At 42.2% G+C, this 22,621-nt stretch overlaps 1 protein-coding gene across 4 annotated transcripts in view; it reads right to left on the bottom strand.

Moving 5' to 3' along the window:
• LEF1 (lymphoid enhancer binding factor 1) overlaps window positions 1-21,122 on the bottom strand; it is a 122,592-nt gene extending 101,470 nt beyond the window's left edge. For 2 of the 4 annotated variants that reach the window (XM_005681326.3, XM_018049145.1), the window contains exons 1-3: window positions 19,728-21,122; window positions 17,308-17,374; window positions 15,729-15,862 (exon numbers count right to left, since the gene is read on the bottom strand). In XM_005681326.3, the coding sequence (XP_005681383.1) occupies window positions 15,729-15,862; window positions 17,308-17,374; window positions 19,728-19,940 (414 nt within the window). In that variant the 5' untranslated portion in view covers window positions 19,941-21,122. 4 annotated transcript variants of the gene reach the window in all.

Genomic DNA, 22,621 nt, shown 5'->3' with positions numbered 1-22,621 from the left:
GTTGACTTGGCAGCCATGTTGATAAACTTGCCAATTTAAAATGCTTTATGATGGCTGTCCGAACTTGTTTTACATTAAAAATAAATAAAACAAAATGCTCTATAAATTATTGCTTTCTTAAGTAAGTCTTAGATTACTTACTACGCATAACCTTTTAATTTAAAAAAGTATTTATTAAAGCAACTTTCCTGGCCCAACCCAAATAGAACTATCTCCATAGCCATTTTAAAACAAGTAAATCAAATACTCTCTATCATATTTCTGATGGTCCATACTGAACTGAAAGCAGGTCGAGAAAGGCTGGCACATACGAATACTGTCTTCAGCAACTGCTGTCATATACTAACAACGCGCTCAGCACAGCGACCTTCAAAGTAAGCACCTTCAGCGAATATTTACGAGATGAATGAGAAATCACTCCTCAAATAAACATTCTTTGGTGTTTGTCTTCATCCTACCAGGAAACTCGCTTAACCCTAGACTTGAAGGCTAATTCAGAGACTGCTACGACAGGTAACTTCTGATAGTGAAAGGAGATAAAATGTTTTCTCTGGTTACTGTACCATCCTACAAGAGTCCAAAGAGGGTCTTTCTTCTGAAATAAATTACATGAAATGAGCCAAGCTAATGCTGGAAGGCATTTTCTTGTTATCAAAATGGTTAATATGCTTTATATATAAACATGTTATTTGCTTAGTTACGTCTGACTTTCTGTGACCCCCTGGCCTATAGCCCACCAAACTTCTCTGTCCATGGGATTTTTCAGACAAGAATAATGGAGCGGTCACCATTTCCTTCTCCAGGGGATCTTCCTGACCCAGGGAGCTGAACCCATGGCTCCTCTGTCTCCTGTACTGCAGGCAGATTCTTTATCTGCTGAGCCATATACATGTTTATACATAAAAAGCTCACATAAATCAAGAAAGATATGATCCAGTGATTCAGATAAACATAAATACGCAAAAATACATTTACCTCGTCTATTTAAATAGGCTTATTTCTATAATCTATTTAATTCTGTATAACTTATAAAAATAGATTATAAATATGTATTTTTAACAAGGTTTTATTTTAGCATTGTTCAAAATAAGAAAAACAAAGAGCACCCATAATTGAGGATAAAATCAATAAACTAAAATACCCTTATAACTCGGTAGTATCCAGTCATGGCAACAGATGATGATATAGATCTTTACTCATTCATATGGGAAGATGAGCAACAACATATTTTTGATGAAAAATTTTAACAGTAACCTTATGAGCCTTCTTATTTTAAAAAACTTGTATTATACATAGAGTTGGAGAAAGAAAATTTTAAGAAAAACATAAATGAAACCATTATATGAGTGACAGAAGGCACTTGCATTTTTTTTGTTCTTTAATGAATTTTCCCCTAACTTTAAATATATATATATCACCTTAAACCAACAACAAACGCATTTCCTTTTGAGAGAAAGAAGATTGTTTCTAATAATTATCTTCATGCCAAAAAAGATTTTTTTTTTAAGGAAACCCACTGTTGTAACTTCTCAGGAATGATCACAATTCCAGTTAATTCTAAGCTAATTTCTCTTACTTAACCTAATATCGTGATACCACAAAAATCACTACAAACAGCTCCTAGAAACAAAGCACCTACCACATTTTAATTGCTTATTGTGCAAAGAACACTCTTTGGCAGCAGATTTTTGCCAATACTACTCAGTTCTTATGGAATAAGGTGGCAACATCATTCGCCAAGGAGATTCCAAAAATGACAAAAACCTCTGGCCACACTGCTATTTGATTACTCTATTGAGTCCTTAAGATTTGTGGACACTGGGGCCCTAGAATTGAGTTATAGGAATTCCCATAAAAATTAAGCATTTATCAAAATGTGGCTGATACACCCAACAAACAAATATTTCCTGGGAATTTTCAAGAACACATCGAACAATTACATGATTATGTGTTGAGGAAACCTGAGGACAATTTTCAAGTATTCTGAGAACTTACTTAAGCCGAACCACTTACAGTGTTTAATAAAACACAAATATAACAGATGTTTTTAATCTTCAATGTAATTTATTGACACTAAGGGTTATTCCTTAGCGGGAGGAATGAGTTTATAAAATGGGTCTGTGGCTTTGAATCCAAGTTCTACCACTTACTAAACTCTGAGACTACAGTAAACAATGTAACCTGTGTGTGTGTCACTATCTTGAATGAAAAGATGGGAAAACTGGTAGTGTTCCTTTCATAGTGACATAGTGAGTCTTTAATAAGCAAAATGCAGGTAAAGTGAATTCATTAGATATTATACAGTAGTATATTAATACTATTCCTCCCTCACCTGTGGTCAGTATGCACTTCTATTTTTTATAATCACACAGAGGCTTCTAAACAAGGTTCAGGCAGCATTAGAGGAAGTGAAGTGATACTTGTGAGGCATGGCTGACTTAGATAAATTATAGACCAAAATGATGTCCATAATGTAAAATGCTGGGTTGCAGATATGGGTTAATTTTTTGTTTTCTTAACATAGAAAAGAAAACAGAATAGTCCTTAAGTCAAACTCATGAATGTCTGTCCTAAAACTTGCTCCTCTTTCTAAATTTATTGTTTCCACTAACACTGCCCCTCTATTATCAGACCAGAACTTTCTCCATCTGTTTTGTATCTCCTCCAGTTTCCCCTCTCTTCACTGCATCTAACTTGTTGCCTTAAACACGAGCACTTTTTACTAGCACCATAGTTATTACTACCAAAAATAGTGTTAAAGACATTTATAATTTCATACATTTTTTCTGTTCACAAACCCTCTATAGGTTCAAGTGCTGCATTCAATATGCAGCAAATCTGGAAAACTCATCAGTGGCCACAGGACTGGAAAAGGTCAGTTTTCATTTCAATCCCAAAGAAGGGAAATGCCAAAGAATGCTCAAACTACTGCACAATTGACTCATTTCACATGCTAGCAAGGTAATGCTCAAAATTCTCCAAGCTAGACTTCAACAGCACATGAATCAAGAACTTCCAGATGTTCAAGTTGGATTTAGAATATGCAGAGGAACCAGAGATCAAATTGCCAACATCCACTTGATCACAGAAAAAGCTAGAGAATTCCAGAAAAACATCTACTTCTGCTTCATTGACTCCTGTAAAGCCTTTGACTGTGTAGATCACAATGAACTGTGGAAAATTCTTAAAGATATGGGAATACCAGACTACCTTACCTGCCTTCTGAGAAACCTGTATGCAAACCAAAAAACAACAGTTAGAATCTGACATGGAACAATGGACATCAAAATTGGGAAAGGAGTAGTCAAGGCTGAATATTGCCACCCCGCTTATGTAACTTTTATGCAGAGTACATTATGCAAAATGCCGGGCTGGATGAAGCACAAGCAGGAATCAAGATTACCAGGAGAAATATCAATAACCTCATATATGCAGATGACACCAGCCTTATGGTAGAAAGCGAAGAGGAACTAAAGAGTCTCTTGATGAAGGTGAAAGAGGAGATGAAAAAGCTGGCTTAAAACTCAACATTCAGAAAACGAAGATCATGGCATCCGGCCCCATCACTTCATGGCAAATAGATGGGGAGACAATGGAAACAGTGAGAGACTTTGTTTTCCTGGGCTCCAAAATCACTGCAGATGGTGACTGCCGCCATGGAATTAAAAGATCCTTGAAAAAAAAGCAACGACAAACCTAGACAGCACATTAAAAACAAGAGACATTATTCTGCCTACAAAGGTCGGTATAGTGAAAGCTATAGTTTTTCCAGTAGTCATGTAGAATGTGAGAGCTGGACAATAAAAAGGGCTGAGTGCCAAAGAATTGATGCCTTCAAACTGTGGTGCTGGAGAAGACTGTTGAAGAGTCCCTTGGACAGCAAGGAGACCAAACCAGTCAATCCTAAAGGAAATCAACCCTGAATATTCATTGGAAGGACTGATGCTGAAGCTCCCATACTTTGGCCACATGATGGAAGAGTCAACTCATGGGAAAAGTCCTGATGCTGGGAAAGCTAGAAGGCAGGAGGAGAAGGGGGCAACAGAGGATGAGATGGTTGGATGGCATCACTGACCAAATGGACATGAGTTTGAACAAGCTCTGGGAGATGGTGAAGGATAGGAAAGCCTGGCACGCTGCAGTCCACAGGGTCACACAGAGTCGGACACAACTGAGCTACTGAACAACAAATAAGTTAAAAATCTTTTATACCTTCCTGATGAAAAATACATTGATTCAACAATCATCTAGCATCTTCTGAGTGCCAGTGACGGCAGTGATAGCTGAAGTTACAGAAAGCATCCTGCTGCTGCTGCTAAGTTGCTTCAGTCGTGTCTGACTCTGTGCAACCCCACAGACGAAGTCCACCAGGCTCCTCCGTCCCTGGGATTCTCCAGCCAAGAACACTGGAGTGGGTTGCCATCTCCTTCTCCAACGCACTCTGCAGTGAAGGTCAAAGTCTGGTCCAAGCATGGTACCACTACTTGCTAGCTGTGTGATCCTGCCAAATTACCTTCTTTACCTGACCGAGCATTTATTGGTCTAGTTTTACAGTGGTCCTTTAACCACTTGTACGATCCCTATGCCTCAGCCTCCTCATCTGTAAAATAGGGCTATTCGGGATATCACAGGGTTATTGTGAAGATTAAATCATCTAATATACATTAAATGCTCAGAACAGGTCCTGACATTTACTAAATACTCAAAACTAACAGCTAATGTCTAGTCCATGGACTATATACTTCAGGTTCAGATCATTTCTGAGCTCAATTTCAGGTATGTGATTCTGTATTAGTCTGTATTTTGTTAAAAACTCTCCATTTAAATATAGGTTGATATCTGCTGTTACTGCTCTACATTAATACATTTTAAAAAGCTTTGCTCTATATATTTCACAAATATCTGTGGAGTAATTTGCTCTTTGCCAAGTAGTATAACTGGTTGTGAGCACGGAGATGAGTAAGAGAAGCTCCCTGTCTAAAGGAACTGACAGTGAGTGAGACAGACAGACAGACGACGACGACTGTAAGCAGTGATAACAGTTATGAAGAAGGTTCTGTGGGAGCCCGCCAGGAGAGAGCAGAGTCTTACCTGGTGGTAAAATCAGGAGGAGCGTCCTGGAGGAGATACCATGTAGCCCAGATCTTCAGGGATGAACAAGACTAAGCCAGCAGGAAGAAAAAACAGGGCATTCCAGGGAGAGCAAGCTATAACAACCCGAAGACCGGGATTTGGGAAAGTGGTAGGAGGCAGGTGTGGAAATGTAGCTTAACTGCAAGCTGCAGGGTAAGGAGGCAAGGCTTGAAAGGTAGATGAGCCCAGATTGCAGAAAGCTTTGAAAAGAACGTGGCTTTCATTCTGCAGTCAGTGGAAGAAGGATACAAACCCCTGGAGGTCTCCACAAACAGAGTGCCAGGGGTCTCTGTGAGGGATAGGGCTGAGTGGCGGAGAGTGAGCTTTGGGGCCATAGCGCCTGACTGCTGCCACGAGTCACTCAGGATATCGGAACCTCAGTTAAATTCCTGAAAGTCTACCTGGTCATTATTTTTCTAACCCTTACTTTAGGTAAGAATCGCTGAAGTGCCTGGGTTAAAGTGCCCATGCACGGCCCACCTGCAGCCTGTGGTTCAGGACATTTGCAGGGGGGCCTACATATGTGCCTTTTTAATCAGAACACCAGTAAACTCGGATGCAGTTGGCCTGCCTTCCATAAACACTATTACTAATGCAGAGTACCCTATATTGTACTTTTGTCAGTATCAGTAGAAGAAGTGGCAGTCTATGCTACAGGTTAAGAAACCAAGGTTCAGAGAGTAAGCAGCAGACACCGAGCTCTAGACCTTCTGGTCACAGGTCAGCCGCAGACACCGAGCTCTAGACCTTCTGGTCACAGGTCAGCAGCAGACACCTCGATCTAGACCTTCTGGTCACAGGTCAGCCGCAGACACCGAGCTCTAGACCTTCTGGTCACAGGTCAGCAGCAGACACCTCGATCTAGACCTTCTGGTCACAGGTCAGCCGCAGACACCGAGCTCTAGACCTTCTGGTCACAGGTCAGCAGCAGACACCTCGATCTAGACCTTCTGGTCACAGGTCAGCAGCAGACACCGAGCTCTAGACCTTTCTGACTCCAACAGCAGTGCTCTGCTGCAGCTCCCATCGTGTACGCACGCACCTCACCACTACTGGCCGTGGGCATTGGTCTGTCGGTGATCGTGGCTCAGGGGATAACCATGCTCTCATTGTCCCCTCCTCCTTAAGCTTGGTGCATCGAGCAGTAACTTCTCCTCGGCAGCAGCTGTAGCCTTGGTCTCTCCCACACCCTCATTCACTTTCCACAAGGGAGGGTGACTCATATCTGGTGATTTGGAGGAAGAACCGAGCAAGGACAGACTGACCCTTTGTTCTCTTTTGGGGCCAGCTTGCCCCCAACATGAGTTTGTTCTTGTCTCCAGTTCCACTGGAGGTAAATCCCCTGCTCCTGTTGGGGAGGCCTGTGACTTAGTGGTGTTCAACATGCGGAAGTCAAAGCAAGTCCAAACTTGTGTCGTGGTTCAGGCCACTTTCTCCATCCAGCCTGATTACTAATGAAGCTCATATTCTGCTCCCCATCTGTCCAGCTCCTTGTCTCCTGCTGGACTGATTCTTGACTGGAAGAAGGCCTCAAAACATCAACCATAACCAAATGTGAATGTAATCTAATTATACTTCTGAATACTGACTCCAAAGCTTTTGAGGGTTAAAGCGCATGGTTGGGTCACCCCCACCCCTCACTTAAGAAGGTGCACTGCCTTTGACTCTGCAATTCCACTTCTAGCAATTCATTTCAAAGAAACAGAATGTGTGCCAAGGCATACTTAGAAAATATGCACCCCATCAAATGTTGCTTAAGATAGAGGCAAAAAAAGCGATACTGTCTAAATGTCTTACCAACAAAAGGCTGATTATAAATAAATTAGGCAATACATTGCTGCTGCTGCTGCTGCTAAGTCGCTTCAGTCGTGTCTGACTCTGTGTGACCCCATAAATGGAAGCCCACCAGGCTCCCCTGTCCCTGGGATTCTCCAGGCAAGAACACTGGAGTGGGTTGCCATTTCCTGCTCCAATGCATGAAAGTAAAAAGTGAAAGTGTAGTTGCTCAGTCGTGTCCAACTCTTTGCGACCCCATGGACTGCAGCCTACCAGGCTCCTCCGTCCATGGGATTTTCCAGGCAAGAGTACTGGAATAGGGTGCCATTGCCTTCTCCGAGGCAATACATCAGGCATCATTAAAAATGTTATTACAGAAGAGTAAAAAAAATATCCACTGTACACTGGTGGGAAAACAAGCAGGAAAAAAATGGCATATTATGCTTCCATGGTCATGAGTATATAACATATATATTTATGTATGTTTACATGTATTTCTAAATGTGCACAGGAAGTGGTCTAAAAGGCTGCATGGTGAGCTTTAACAACCATCTCTGACAGCAGGATCCTAGGAATTTAATAATTTTTATTCCTTTTGGTCATCTGAGTTTTCTAGTGTACTGCTTTTTTAAATGAAAGTATTTTCTTTTTATTTTCATAAAAAATAGCTAAGTATTACTGAAAAGAAACTGCCAACAAAATCTTCAAAGTAATAATTTTGGGTTTTATATTTTAATCAACATATGATTCATTTAATCAGTGTTTTATGTTCCAAAAGGCAGTAATGGTTGGTTATTTTACATGACAATTAACAAGTCTTCAGATCTTACAAAGGGAAGAGCCATGACTCTGTTTCATACTAAACTGAAGCAGGTTACTACTGCCCCTGAGGATGGGCTGTTATCTTTAGCATGGAGATTACTACACCCAGCCACAGTTTTCATTTGTGCAAACTGCCTAGCTCAGTACCTGGCACATGGGAATACTTAAAAAAAAAAAGTTAGTTGTTCTCCCTTTCAAAAGAATTTGAGTTTTAATTTTAAACTTTTTACTTATACCAAAAAACTGAGTAAAAACCAATTCAAGCAACGTCTTGGAGACTTGATTCTTTTCCTAATCCTGTCAGCTATTTAGCTGGTTAGCCCAGTTATAGTAAACAGTAAACATTTTTCACTCTGGTAAAAATTTTTACTTTGGTACTGCTGGGTTTGTTTCAGACTTAAAAAAATATATATATAAGTTTTGGAGTCGAAGACAAAGTTTGACACACTTGAGGTAAGATCACAATACGTTTTTCCCTTGGTCCAAGTCATATGAACTACAGTGCCAGGAAGCTATGTGTTCATAATTATTACAAGGCATAATATATAATGTTTAAAATTGGAGAAAGCTAACTCTACATTGATATATATATTTAACATTCATTGAATTTTACTGAGAGAAAAAGAAAAGTCTTGAAAGGATGGAAGGTGGAATTTTCCAAAGAGACTAGAAAAGCACTGATTTCTCCTTGCTGCCCGGCCAGCCTATCCCCTTGGACCTGATTTTTTTAGGTGCCAGGAAAGCAAGAAAGACTTAAGTCAGAAGAAATTTCCAAGGGGAAAGAAAAATAACTTGCCTGTCGTCCTCTACATTCACAAAACGTTCTTAAATCTCTTCTCTATAGATTGTTCGCAGTGGGGAGAAGAAACCCAGCTCTCAAAAGATTAAGGGAAAAAAGTCTCCTAAATAAAAATCAATTATTACCCCAATCCAAGGACTTAAGAGTCATCTGGCAATTTCATACCAAATACCAGAAGGATGTAAGAATTTTAACAAATCTTTAATTTAGCAATCTGTTCGCTCATGCATCTCATTCCCTTAGTAGAAGAAATGGTGCTCTCCTAACAACTAAGAGAGGAAAAAGAGCCCAAGAGAAGAAAGCTGTCTCCCCAAAACTTTTATTTACACAGATATTTTCTTAAGGTTATTGTAAGGCCTTTACCCAGTCATCCAGATTCTAAGTCAGCATGGTGACACTGTAAGAAACAAAAATTTCTCCCCTTTCTCAGGAGCTTCCTAAATACAGTCAAGCACCTTTTATGGCACGATTCCTACCAGACTGGGATGAGACTTGTGCTTTGCTTCCTTTCGCAGGGTCTGTGCCATCTGAATTGCACACCAACCATATAAGGTAAGCAAGCCAGACATTAATATGCCTCATGATAAACAAGGAAACAGAGGCTGACAGAGGTCCAAGGCTCTCAGAGAGTGATCGAGAGTGATGGACATGGGACTAGACCCCGAATCTATTGCCATCTTGCCCAGGACTTCCCTCCTCCACAAGCTCAGCCTTCACAAGGGACTGCCTACCTCCACCTAATAAAGACTCAAAAATTTTGGTCTCCATATTCCCAAAGGATATAATCAATTTACAACACATACTGGTCTAGAAAAGTCAGCACTGATGCTACTACACATATTTAGAAAACACATGCAGAATTTTTTAGTGTCTCAAAATACGTCACCTGTTACTGAGAAAAGAAATATCCTTTCTATCTGGGAAAGAATAAAAATGAATTGAGAAGCATTAACCATATGATACTGCAACATAATTGAAGATAGTTTTCTTTTTATTATGACTTCATTTCCGTCTCAAGTACCCTTCTGAAAAAAAGCATTTACATCATCTCTTCTTGTTCAATTAGGTTTCCAGGACCTAAGTAAAGATAAGTACTTCTCAGGATCAGTCCTCAAATGAGGACCCAGTCCCATTCTTTTTCACTCTAGCAGGGAGCTCTCCAGCTGACTGTTTTCAGCTATTACTCGGAAACTTGACATTCTGCAAGCAATGACTCTGACTTCTTCATTAAAGACATGGTTTAAATGGTTGTTGTTTTTTTTTTTCACTGATGCAACAAATCAAAAAAAGTACAATAATAAAACACTAAGGATTATTTCGTAGACACCTTCAGATTTTCATATAGGATTTGGCTGAATAAAGACAGATCCTTTGGACATATGCAAAAACCATACCTGAAAATTTTCTAGTATGTTATTTATTCAGCAAATCTACTAAAGTGTCTATTCTGTGCTTTCCTAACACATAACTAACTCAAAGTTCATCAGTAATCTCTGATTAACTGATCAATTATCATTTGCAGTTGGATAGGCTTTATTGCAAAAATGTTCAGGATTTTTTTTTTTTTAAGACTTATAAAAATACCTTTGTTATGTCAGCTTTTAACAGTTTTGGTAACTATTTCATACAGAAGCTGACAATAATAACAGAAAATTAAAACTGCTAGAGCCACTCCTCCTTTTAAATTATAGCACCTTCCCTTTATCCACCCCTCATATAGCAGAGTCAACAGTTCCCACAGGAACTTCATAAGGTCACAATTAATGTTTAAAAAGTGATCATCAATCTAAAATATATTTTTAAAATTATTTAAATAAAGTCCAATGGCTGGTACAATACATATAGCTAAAATCTCATAAGAATTAAGGCCTAAACGAAGTGTCTGAGGGTGTGTCTGGTTATAAAGCTGAGAGTTAAAAAAAATAATTGAGTAAGAACCTGCTGGGACAGAACAAAGCATTACCAAGTCTCTTGATTGCTACAATATTAGCTTTCTACAGACTGGATCGGTCTGGCATGATCACTTAAGGATAAATTTAAGATACAAGTTTGAAATGAGTATCTTCTTTAAAAAAACATTCAGTTCCACAACAGCAGCACCTACATAATGCTGAGTTCTACTTTTGCCTTGGAATCAAATATATGTGCTTTTCTGCTTGCTCAAGGACAGTGCTGGCATATTTTCTCTTTAAATTTCAAGTTTATCTTGAAATCAAAGGGAAATCAGTTTTATAAAATTCTATCTATAATATGCAAATGAGGAGCAAGGGGAGTCAGAGAGGAATGGAATGATCCCATTGCTTAAAAAAACGTCAGTCACATACATCAAAAACAGTTCTGCCTAAAGAACTAACAGGATTAGTTAAAAACAAGACTCAAGAGTTGTAAAAAATTTCTCAGTTGATATTATGAAGAATACATGTGAGGTAACAAGTTGACGTCCAGACAGAGCCATTTATGAGGTCCTGAGGTTTCCTGTTAGAATTACACAAGTCTGTCTGCAAGAGAGAAATGGATCAAAATAATGGGATTGATGAGACCAAGTTGAGGACCTGCATGTGGGCAGGAGGAGGGGAACTTCAAAGAGCAAGATTTTCTGCAAGTTGGCTTAATAGTCTTGTTTTAGTGAAACTGGGTTGTTCTCATGCCTTTATGAATGAACAAGAAATTTCAAGGGTCATTTCGAAAAAACCTATCTGACTAAGGATCACACTTCTGCCGTACCAGTCATGCAAGGCAATATCAACTCCTGAAAGGTCATGTCAGCATGGCACCTGGGACACTTGAATTAGCATGCCAGTCAGTCATAAGATACCTAAATTATCTGAAGGGGGAATGGCAATCACTTCCAATTATTCTGACTGTGGTCCTTTCCCTACTTTGTAGCTGTACAATTAAGATGAATCAAACAGAAGAGTCTGGGGCTCTGAGGAGCTTTCCCACATATTCTCTTGAGATTGCATTCAAATCTGAGATAGAATACACTTTCTAAAATTTAACTTCTCCTGAACTTAAGGTAAAGAGGAAAATTTCATGTACTTAGCTTCAAAAAGTAGACAACTTATAGTAGGAAATTTTAAATCATTAATCAGTAAGTCACATGAGATAGCTCCTCAAGGAAAGTGAAAAGACACTTGAAAATTCTGCTGAAAATATGAGCCAGAGTCTCTCTGCACGGAGTTAGTAAGTCATTGTCTTCCCATCGATGACTGTTTCTGTGACTGTTTTCAAAGCTATGCCGTAGTGTGAGAGACAGATGGGTAAGCGCTGCCTTACTGATCAAATATGTTCACTTAGATCCTTAGTTCCAGATGTGAACGATGACAAAAATCTAATTTTAACTGTAAGCAAACACAAACGTGGGTGGAAGCTGGTGGGGGCAGGTTAAGACAAATTTCTAAGAGGGATAATTCTGCTCATTAGATGTCAAAATGTTGACCCCCTCCAGGTAAAAACCATACCACAGAAGTGAGTTGCTCAAAACAATTATAAAAGAACCCTGAAGCATTCTGGGAGCAGAAACAAGAAAAATAAATCTACTAAAAATAAGAAAAGATGATGAAATTCAAACACAGACATCTTCCTTTCCCACCTGAAAATCCATCCTGAGAAAGATCACAAAGAAGCCAACGACGCAGTCAGCAACACTCCTGCCCAGGTGTCGCTGCGGTTGGTGTGAGCCGAGCAGCAACGTCTGCTGTCGCTTCCTGCACTGAGTCTGCTGCTGTTCCTTCCCTGAGCAGCCGAAGAGAACTGAGACGTTTCTCTTCAGAGGTGTTAAACATTTGGGTTGCTTGAGGGACAAATGGAAGTTTGACACCTAAGACGAATAACCACAGTGCGTGAGGCCAATGGGAACTTTCACTATGTAAAGGCAGCCAAGCTCACTGTCTCACGGCTTTCAGGCACACAAGGGCCAGGACCCAGCACAGGAGGCAACCAACTATGTAGTCCTTTTTAAGACATCGCCATTGGCCTCCAAGGATTTTCATAAATGAGACTCAGAGAAAGAAGGTCTTGGGAGTATGCTTTTAATAAACTCTCCAGGGCCCTTGCTCTGAAATATTTAAGAGGCTACCGCATCTTCTCACACTCAGTGAAAATGACCATCCCAAGCCAAGGTTTACTGTGCTTTAAGAATTCACACTGACACCAAACATGTTATTATTATAGGTGCTTTCTTGCTAGGCCCGCCTCATTTATCTGAACAAGAATTCTTATTTCAAATTCTATGAGACACCCATTCACAAGATTTCTAGTATAGACACACCTCTAAGAATTCCAGTTCTGGAAGGATGTAATTAGCCAATTAAATTTTTCCTTCAGATGGGGGAAAAAAAAAGCTTGAATGGCAAAAGTGGTTCTCCTGTGCAGGTAACTCTATATTTAGGTCATGAGTAAGGGCTGTGTGAGCAAATGTATGTCAGTGTTTGTCTTAAAAAGAGCCAATGCATACGGGATTGTTAAAATGAGCTACCAGCAGAAACACTCCTGTGCGTGCCAGTTGGCCGTGGCTGGTATTCTCTGCATTATCTAAGGTTACAAGCAAACAGAAGATTCTGTGTGGGCAAGGGGCAGTTGAGTTTTCCCTCACCACCATCCCCCAGATGTTTTTCTAATCCTAACACCTGAGGGCAGCAGATACAGTAAACAAGGGGTTGTTTGTGATGCAAATCCAAGCCACAGGGCTGACAGGGACCACTCCCACCCTAAGTCCAAACACAAATGGTCACCCTGCTCCAGACACCCTGGATGCAAACCTATCACTGTGGATGTCCGCTGCACAAACACTCAGTCCTGCTAAGAACAGAGTTAAAGAGCAAGAGGCAGAAGTGTGGTTGGGGTGAAGAGGAGGGGTTGCCTTCCGGTTAAAGTGCTTTGGGACTTAGCATTAAAAACAGCTGTTACATATTAAAAACCAAAGACTGCGACCCACTTCGGCTGGACCCTAAAAGAGAAAAATTGAACATAGTCTTGTGGTTAAAACTGCAAAGCTTCTGGAATTGGGCAAACTGCAGAATACTGGCAAGAAAAGATGCCTAAAATAAAAGTGTTCTAAAATGGAACAGAATAAAAGCAAAGCAGCAGATAGGAGGGGAAGGTAACTGTTTCCTAACCACACCCCTGTCCTCCACTCTACCCCCACCAACATTTATTCTGGCCACAAATCTTTCCTAAACAATGAATGACTGTTCAATTCACTGACCTCAAAATTTTAATATATACACTAACAATAAATACTTTCCATTCTATCAATTTAAAATGATTAGTATACTGAGGGGCTAGGGGAAAAGGCTGGTTTAAAGAGGAAGAGCAGCTTAATTTTCAATATTCTTGGGAATAACAATATAAATAACAATAGATTTTTATTCTATTGACTTCAAAAAAATTATTGCCTTGAAAGAAGAACTGGCTGAACTGAAGAACAAATTCCACAAATACTTATGAAGCATTAACTGTGTTCACAGCCTAAAAGTGTAAGATTATTTTAGTGGCTATTTTCTATTGTTACCAAGTCAGAGACTATAGCTTGATTTGTTGGAAAGATTATTTGTTATATTCTAAGAAGCCTTCAGCAAAAATCTTCAGTTATTTCTTATCTAAAATATAGTCTCCTTCCCCCACCCCTTCAAAACATCAACAAGAAAAAAATAGCCCAACTTTAAATTATCTGATATGCATGCATATCTAATTCAACAGAAACAAAGTCTCCTACAAATTTTAAAACTCAGAAGCATTTATCTGGGTGGTCTCTAAATGTTAAAAACTGTATTCGCTTTTATTAGTTCATTCACTTTTTAGGTAAGAGATTCATATGTACCACACACACATTTCTATCATTAAATATTTGAAAAGCCTTTTAAAATAAAATGTGAAATCACTATTTCCTATAACAACCATCATAAGATTTCCTAGATCTCCATTTTAGCTTCTATGTGAAAATTGGAAAACTCTTATTCCCTACTTAAAGAGGTCAAATATCTTTTTGAAATTCATGGGAAAAAATAACTTAAATCACAGTGCCCCCCAAAAAGTGGTCATATTTCCTAGATCGATCTCTTCAACAGCTGAGGGCCACAGATAATCAAGATAACCACAAATACTCTTTATTTGTTCATGACTGATTAGGAAATATTTCTCTTTTCTACTCTGGAGTATCTCATGGTTCCCAGATTCTGTCCACTGAGATATCAGTGACAGTACTTGCCCCAGATGCCTTCCACTGATTTTTTTTCTTTTCACTTGGTGAAAGCACTGGGCTAATAGGGCAAAGATACAGGTTCCATTTTATGATCCTAGATTTGACTCGCAGGAGGGCCAGTTAGACTGAAACATCATCCCCAAGACCCAAACAAATATGTTTTGCATTGGGGTTTGGGTGGCACAGAGGGAGTGAGGCCCAGAAAGAAGGTAAATATATTGATGGATCAGCAAAAATCCACCACTACCTCCAAACAGATGAACCTCAGGGAAAACTCCATTTCACATTCTCGTACTAAACAAGTTACCCTTTGGATGTCTTCTGACTATATACATTGAGGTTTCCATGTTAACCATAATATATAAGGCCGTTATAATGCCTCTACATTTTTAGAACTTGAAAGTTAACTGAGCCACCACTTAAAAAATTTTTTTTCATTAAGAGTTATTTTCAAGCTATACTTCTTAGCAACTGACAATAAAGTAAAAATAGCTCATTGCTCCCCTACACCTAAACTGATTTTAAAGAAACATTAACTATGAGACACTGTTTTAAAAGCTGAAGTAAAATTCCCAATGTTCAGTTCCAAGTGAGCCAAAGGAATTCTGATTCTACATAGCTCACCGGCAGTGAAAGCCATAGACCACTTAGTTAATTGTAAGATTAAATCAATTTCTGTCTCTCATCAGAGTAGAAAGCATAATACTCATAAAATCATGAGTTTGTTGACTTAAATTCACTTGACATCATGATAGTTCATGATCTGTTTTTTTATTCATCTTAATCAATAAACCAAAAGCTAATATCCAAAAGTCAAAATATCAAAAAGTAGCACCATTTTAAGGCAGTCATTCCTTATAGCATGTCTTATTTAGCAACAACTGGCCATATATAATGAGAGCATTTCCGGTAAGTTTAAAAAAACAAACATTTTGTCAAAAATACAAATTAATTAGCACTTCTGAAAATAATTTGCAACATCAGCATGTTACTCACTGTTCTTGGGATGGGTGGCGAAAGAGATCCATTTGACATGTATGGATCATTATTCATATTTGGCATCATTATGTATCCAGAATAACTCGAATAAGAGGGTCCCTTACTGTAGAGACCTCCATCTGGATGCTTTCCTAAGAGAAGACAAAGAACAATCAATAATGCTTTGACTTCCTTTTATAGCACTGTATTTTTCATTGAAAAGTTAATAGTTCTACTACAGACTTTACATAAAAGATTTGTTTACAAAATATTATAACTGGCTTATTGTGCTCTATTTTATATTGACAGTATTTACTCTCTTAAATGGCTTAGCAGTGAACCAGATGTTTTAAAAACATGTGGTTCAATTTACTTCCACTACTGACTGGTGTTTTTACAAAATAAGTGTTATCCATCTAACTTAATTTGCTCTAATACTAACAAACTGGACTAAGAAATACAGACACATGAAAAAAGGCATACAAACCTATAATATAAATACACTAGACTATTCAGCTATACACACACATATATATTTATACACTTAAAGTTACGCTCCACTTTATAGGCAAACTCAAAAATTCTACCTGTACTTCTGGATTTCTGGAAAATTTCTAGATTTTACTGATGGAGCAAGTTGTGTCTAGCATATGGGCAACTACCCAAATTTATGAAGGGTTAACTCCAGGAGACTTCATTTTATGTGCTACATTTATATTACACTGCCAAAGAAAAGTGTGTTTGCGTGTGTGTGTTCAGTGTATACATTTCTTCCCTTTTATCTGTGTATCTACTTTGTAGCTCAGAAGGAAGCTTGATATTATAGTTCTCTTCCTTTCTTCCCCTGGCTGACATGTATGTGCGAACCCTTCATTCTGGTCAGGCCAATTGTAAGTAATTAAAGAACAGAAATGCAGGCTGTTCGACAAGGGAACCCTATAGATCACAGATTCTTCTAAAAGTCACAAGGAGTTCTCCTTAAGTCTCAAAAAAAATTTACAGGATTTTTACAGTTTTGAGCAAGCATCAGAAATAGGGAGAAAATCCATTACGTTTCATATGCATAGTTCTTAACTTCAAGATTAAAGTGTTATATTTTCACATATTAGATTATTCTTTATTGAGTTATATTTAGTCTGCGCATATAGTGCCTGCCTTCTCACTAAAACAAGAAACAGCAAACAAATCAAGGCCCACTTGAAACTATTCCTGTTGGAAAATAAATCGGTATAGACTGTCACTCTTTGTAAAAATGCATGAAAAAAAAATACTAAAGATCTATGACAATTAGAATATTAGGGAAAATGAGGAAAAGAAAAATACTCATTACAGACATTTCTCTTCCATAAAGAATCTGGAAGCCAAAGGAAATTCAAAGGCCCTTAACTCATTCAGTTTTATAATTATGGAAATATGTATTAGAGGTAAGCAATAAGTTTTCTGGGTTTTCTTTACCATTTTGCTCAAACAACGGGCACAATCTTATTAAATCTGCTTCGAGTTTCTTGGATGCAAATAAAAATAGCAAAATGTACCAATATTCACAAATTGTACATGTTAAATAATAAAGTTGGGAGAAGTAGAATTAGTATCTTACCATCATCAGGATGTTCTCTGGCCTTGTCATGGTATGACTCCTGAGAGGTTTGTGCTTGTCTGGCCACCTACCAGCACAAATCCCCACCCCCAAAAGAAAGAAAATTGCTTTAGAGTTTGTGACAATGATGATATAAGCGCATATCCACTGGTAACTCAAAAGAGGAGGATTAGATGCAACTCAGTCTACCTGCTTTATTGATCTAAGAGGGCAGGCTCGGACTGAGTCCTGGGAAACCTTTTCAGTGTGTTCCTGAAAACTACCTCTACAGTACTAGAAACTACAAATGACAATAATAACTGAAACGAACTTGTCAACAATCCACATGCTGTTCTGACCACCGTTTACTAAAACACATCAAGACTGCTTGGACACCTAACATGATAGGAATTTGAGTGGCGGGGCTTGTTCACTTCGATAGCTTCTTCAACCACTATTTACTTCAGTCAGAGCTGATTAAAAGTAGGCTGAAATATCATCTTGCAACTGAAAATGACATTTTAAATAAAAACAAGCCCATGACTCACAAGCCGGGGTCTTAGGCAATTGTCCCAAACCAATCACAGCAGGAGCTCCATTACTCCTTAAGCTACCCCATGGCTGTCAGTGTGAGCTCACAAGAGAAAAGTGAACTATTCTGTGGTTAAAGGAGGAAAACTTGAGAGTCGAGCTACAGACATCTAAAAGGTAGCCCAGCTAATATCAGCTCTGGTAACCACCATCCACCCAGACTCAACCACGTGCAAATCGGTGGTATTACCCCTTCACCATCTTCCTTGGGTTTGCCCCATGCCCACTTATCACCAGCAAAGATTAACAGAGCCCTAATACCTGAGTTCTGGGGCTTCAAACGCAGTGCCCTTCTCCCCAAGGCAAAAACACGTAGAAAATGTGAAGTGGGTGGCAGATTTATTTATAGAAAAAGGAAGGGCAAGGAAAACGGGCAGAAAAGGCTGTTCTACAAATATGAGTTTGGCCTCAAGTGTTTCAGAGGCTATTTGGTTCCTTGGACATGTGTCCTCCCAGTGACCTCCTCTCCCCGCCCAATACACAGTCACAAATCTTTTAAGTGTAGTTAGGTATGCTCTGGGCAACCCCAGTTTCCCCCCTAAGTTGGCATGTTGAGATGAAAGATTCAGGGTAGAGAGAACATCCCAATGTTTTCCTCAGGAACCAGGCCCTGGGCCTTCCAAAACGCGTTACTCACCCCTGCCATTGGATAAAGAAGGTAATTCTGAGGTGCTCTTAAACTTGCTGTTTAAAACACAAAATGTCTCCGCCCCCAAAACCACAGGCTTTCTTTTTGGGGGCAGAAAGATGCCATTTAAGGAAAAAGAATATACCCTCCAAATTTCTCTGGAGGGAAAAAGCGTTGGTGAAACCATTTGAGTGTCAGAGGACTTTTCTACCGGATTTCCTCCAAAGCGTCGCCCAGTTGTTGAACAACGGTGGCCAGCGGAGTGTCCGGTATCAGGGTCCATCCGCCTCCCCCACCTCTGCAGCTCTCCGCGAGGCCTGAAATAGCCCTTCCGCGAGGTCCCGCTCGCGGCTTGCTCTTGCCAGCACCCACGTGTCTCTATTTACTCTACTCGGGTTACCAACGCTATCGCCCGCAGCGGGCCAAGAGATCTGATAAGCGCTTTCCACCCTCCCCTGAGTGGGTGCCCTGGCTTCCGCTGCCTCTCTCTGACTCGCCCTTCTTCTGCATAGATTTAAGGCCTGATTCGGGCCCAAACTTAAGCTTGCTTTTTTTCCCCTTTAAGTGGCGATGGATGGGGAAAACCAGCCGGTAGTGAGAGCCCTCCTGGGGTGGCTCAGCTCGGCGCGCCCACGGCTCCGGCAGCTGGCCCGGCGGCCGCGAGGACCCGGCTCCGCACCGCCCCCGCCGCCCGGGCGCGCGCCCCCTCCGCGGGCGGGCCCCGCGCTAGCCCCACTCGGCGGCAGTTGGGCCCGCCACCCCTTCCTCTCTCCCTGCGGCTCTGCTCGTCTGTACCTAAGCCTTTGGTGGTGTACGCACTTTTGCAGACATCTACCGAGAGATAGCGGGTGCACTTTGTTTTCCGTCCTACGGAAGAACTTCTCAGGAGCGCTGTTCAGACATCCTCGCCTTAATGCACCGCACCCCCTGAACCCCACCAAAAAGGCCGAAGGCGAAACGTCAATGGGTTAAGCGCAGGTTCTCCTGGCCGCAAACCAACGGTTTAGTCACCGAACGCCAAACCGAACACTTGGACGCTTCCCTGCACACCCCTCCACCCCACACACAGGAAGAACGCTGACCAGAAGCCCAGCCACCCCCCACCCCGCTCCCAGCAGACCTACCCGGGACTCGGACTGCCCGGCGCCTTCCCTCCCTTCCTCCCTCGGCTCTTTCCCGGGATCCGGCACGCCTCTCAGGGATAGGGCAGCGGCCAGCTCACCTCGTGTCCGTTGCTCGCCGGGATGATTTCGGATTCGTTAACCAAGGAAGACTTGATGTCGGCTAAGTCACCTTCCTCTTCAGGGTGACTGATCTCGGCGAAGATCTTCTCCTTCTGAGGATCGCCCTCGTCCTTGAAGGGGATCATCTCGTCCGTGGCGCAGAGTTCCGGGTCCCCCCCACCGCCGCCGCCTGCCCCGGAGAGTTGGGGCATCCCGACCACTGTATAATCTCCGCTCCGCGGGGGGAGCACCCCAGGCAACAGCAGAAAAGAGAAGGGATCAACGAAAAGGGGGAGAGGAAAAGGAGAATTGGAAGGATGCGTCAGGGAGTAGAGTGGGCGGAAGCCGGGCTGGAGAGCGCCGGGCTGGCAGCCGGCAGCCGGAGCTGCTGCAGCGGCACCCGAGCCCCGGTGGCCGCCCGCGCCTTCCCACTCGGCGGAGACCGATGCCGGCGCCCGTCCCCGAGGCCGAACAGCACAGGGCGGCGAGGACCGCGGCGGCCGGCGCCTCTGGGGGCGTCTGTGCCGCGCGCTAGGCTAGGCTGCCAGGGCGGCCGCCCCACGCCCCCGGTGTCTCTGGGGTCTGCGCGCGGAGGACGCCGGTTCTGGAGGAGATTCGACTCTCCAAAGTGCACGGGAGGGTCTGTCGGTGCGACTCTTCGCAGATCTCTCCACCTTAGCTTCCCTGGATGACGATCCAGGAGTTTGTTTCCCGAGAAAAGGAGCGAGCTGGGCAAAACGGCCCCGTTTACCCCAGTAGAGACGGTGTAAGCAGAATCAGAAGATAATGAAATGTCCACTTCCTGGAAGATTAAAAAAAAAAAAGCCACCCGGGTTGGAGATGTCCGTTTCAAAGCTTCTTATTTCCTTCCCTTTCGCTTCGGTTTTCCTTCTCCAGGCGCATTCAATCTGCCGGAGGAGAAGGTGGGGGGCGGAGGAGGAGGGGAAGAGAAAGAGAAGAAGTTTGCCAAGAATAAAGTTTGTGCCGGCGAGCGCAGGGAGTCGGCAGTGGAGGGCACTACTGGGTCTCCGGGCGTCACAGCAGGGACCTCGGACCCAAAAGATTCTGCCGGGAGCTGGAGCCGGCACACACACACTCACACACACACAACCCGACTCCTCTTTGTTCCCGGCTCGAGTTTCTTCAGTCTGGCTCGCTCGCTCTTTTGCTCGCTGCTCTCCACGCCTCCGCCGGGCCGCTTGTCAAAGAGCTGTACCCCTCCGGTTCCCCCGGCCGGGGGGTGGGAGACGCCCGGAGCTTAGCCGCGTGCGGGGCTGCGGATGCGTCCCAGCTTCTTCGCCGCAGAGCGCGCAGCCTGGTCCCTCCTCCGCGCCCTGCCCCGCAGGTGAGCGGCTGCGCCTCCCCGCCGCCTCTCCTCCTCCCGCGCCTCGCCGGCGCTGAAAAGCTGCCCACTTGCGTCGCTTCTCCTCCCCTTCCCCTCCCCCGCCTCCAGCTCTCCTTGGCTGCCCGCTGAGGTGGGGGGGGAGGGGACAGGCGAGAAGGAGGTGGTGATTGAGGACTTTTTTTTTTTTTCTTTTCCCAGAGCCTGTAGGACGAGTCCTAGGTTTGGGGGGGTGTGTTTGTGTGTGTGTCTGTGTGTGTGTGTGTGTGTGTGTGTGTCCGTGCGTGCGTGCGTGCGCGCGCGCCTAGGGAGAAGATTCGGGCAACTTGGCTAGGGATGGAAGGACCCGGCGTTTCTTGTAACCCACGAGAGGCACGCTTTGCCCGCGTGAAATTGACAAGAAACTCTGTCCCAGCGGTTTAACTTCATCATCTAAGTGTCTCTTCTCTTGTTCCCTTCCCACCCACCCCCCTCCTTCCTCCGCCAGTCTCTTCCCCCACCTCTTTTCCGCCTCTCCCTCTCCCTCCCTTGCTCTGGCAGTGGGAAGAAGATGAAAGAGAAGCCGCCGCAGCTGTGATCGACACCACATTGATAGATGCTCTGACAGAGGGGATGAGGCGGGAATCGGGGACACAGAGAAGGAAAAGGGGAAACCTAACACATTGCTCAACTAATAAGAGAGAACGGAAGCAAGAAGAACAAGAAAGAGAGTTGTGGCTTTCCTAAATACATGTAAAAGGACAAGGGAACACATGCTAACAAAAATAAAACCTCCAGACTTAACGAGAAAAAGAGGAGGGAGAAAAAACCGAAGACTGAATCTTAATTATCGCTTTTTAAGCAAGATCTTTTTCATTACATCCTCACCATAGGATGCTCACACACAGTTACACCAGGTCGCTCGTGTATTTTCGAAGATACATGCCACAATGTGTGGGAACCTCATAAAGAACCAAAAAAACCACCCAAGTGTGGGGCGGGGGGAGGCAAAAGGACCCAGGAGAGTGAAGCTGGTAGAAGGAGGGAGGACAGGGCAGTCTCTGGCACCTCAGACTTCGGGCTCAAAGAGACCCTTGAAGATGCAAATCCAAATTCAACCTCAAAAATTTCCCAGCCTCCACCGTCTCTTTGATGCATTTTGTACAAGGACAGGACTTTTAAGGAGATGCTTTGTGAAAGTTACAGTATAAACGAAGCTGAAGTTTGAAAACACATCACATTTTGTTCCTTGGCTCTCAAACTCCCTCGGTTAAAAATCCAGGCAAAATTATTATACCCAATACAGTAGCCATCTGTAAAACCTCAGAACAGTAAACAAGAGACAGGAAGAAATGTGTCTCCATCTCCCTTAAATTGAAAATGGGGAAAACATTACAGAATCAGACTTTAGCTCTGTTATATAGGAATAGCCATGTAAAGATCCCTCTTCTTTTGTGTAAGGAAGAAATTGCATGCTGCTAGACATCCTATGAGTAAAGACATTAACAATGCTCTAAGTGAGCACTCAAAATATCGCTTATTGGTAATTACTTGAGATGGGAACTCACTAAG

This window comes from Capra hircus, chromosome 6 (genome assembly GCF_001704415.2).
Source record: "Capra hircus breed San Clemente chromosome 6, ASM170441v1, whole genome shotgun sequence".
In the NCBI taxonomy this organism is placed as follows: Eukaryota; Metazoa; Chordata; class Mammalia; order Artiodactyla; family Bovidae; genus Capra; species Capra hircus.
This window is presented reverse-complemented; position numbering and strand designations above follow the sequence as displayed.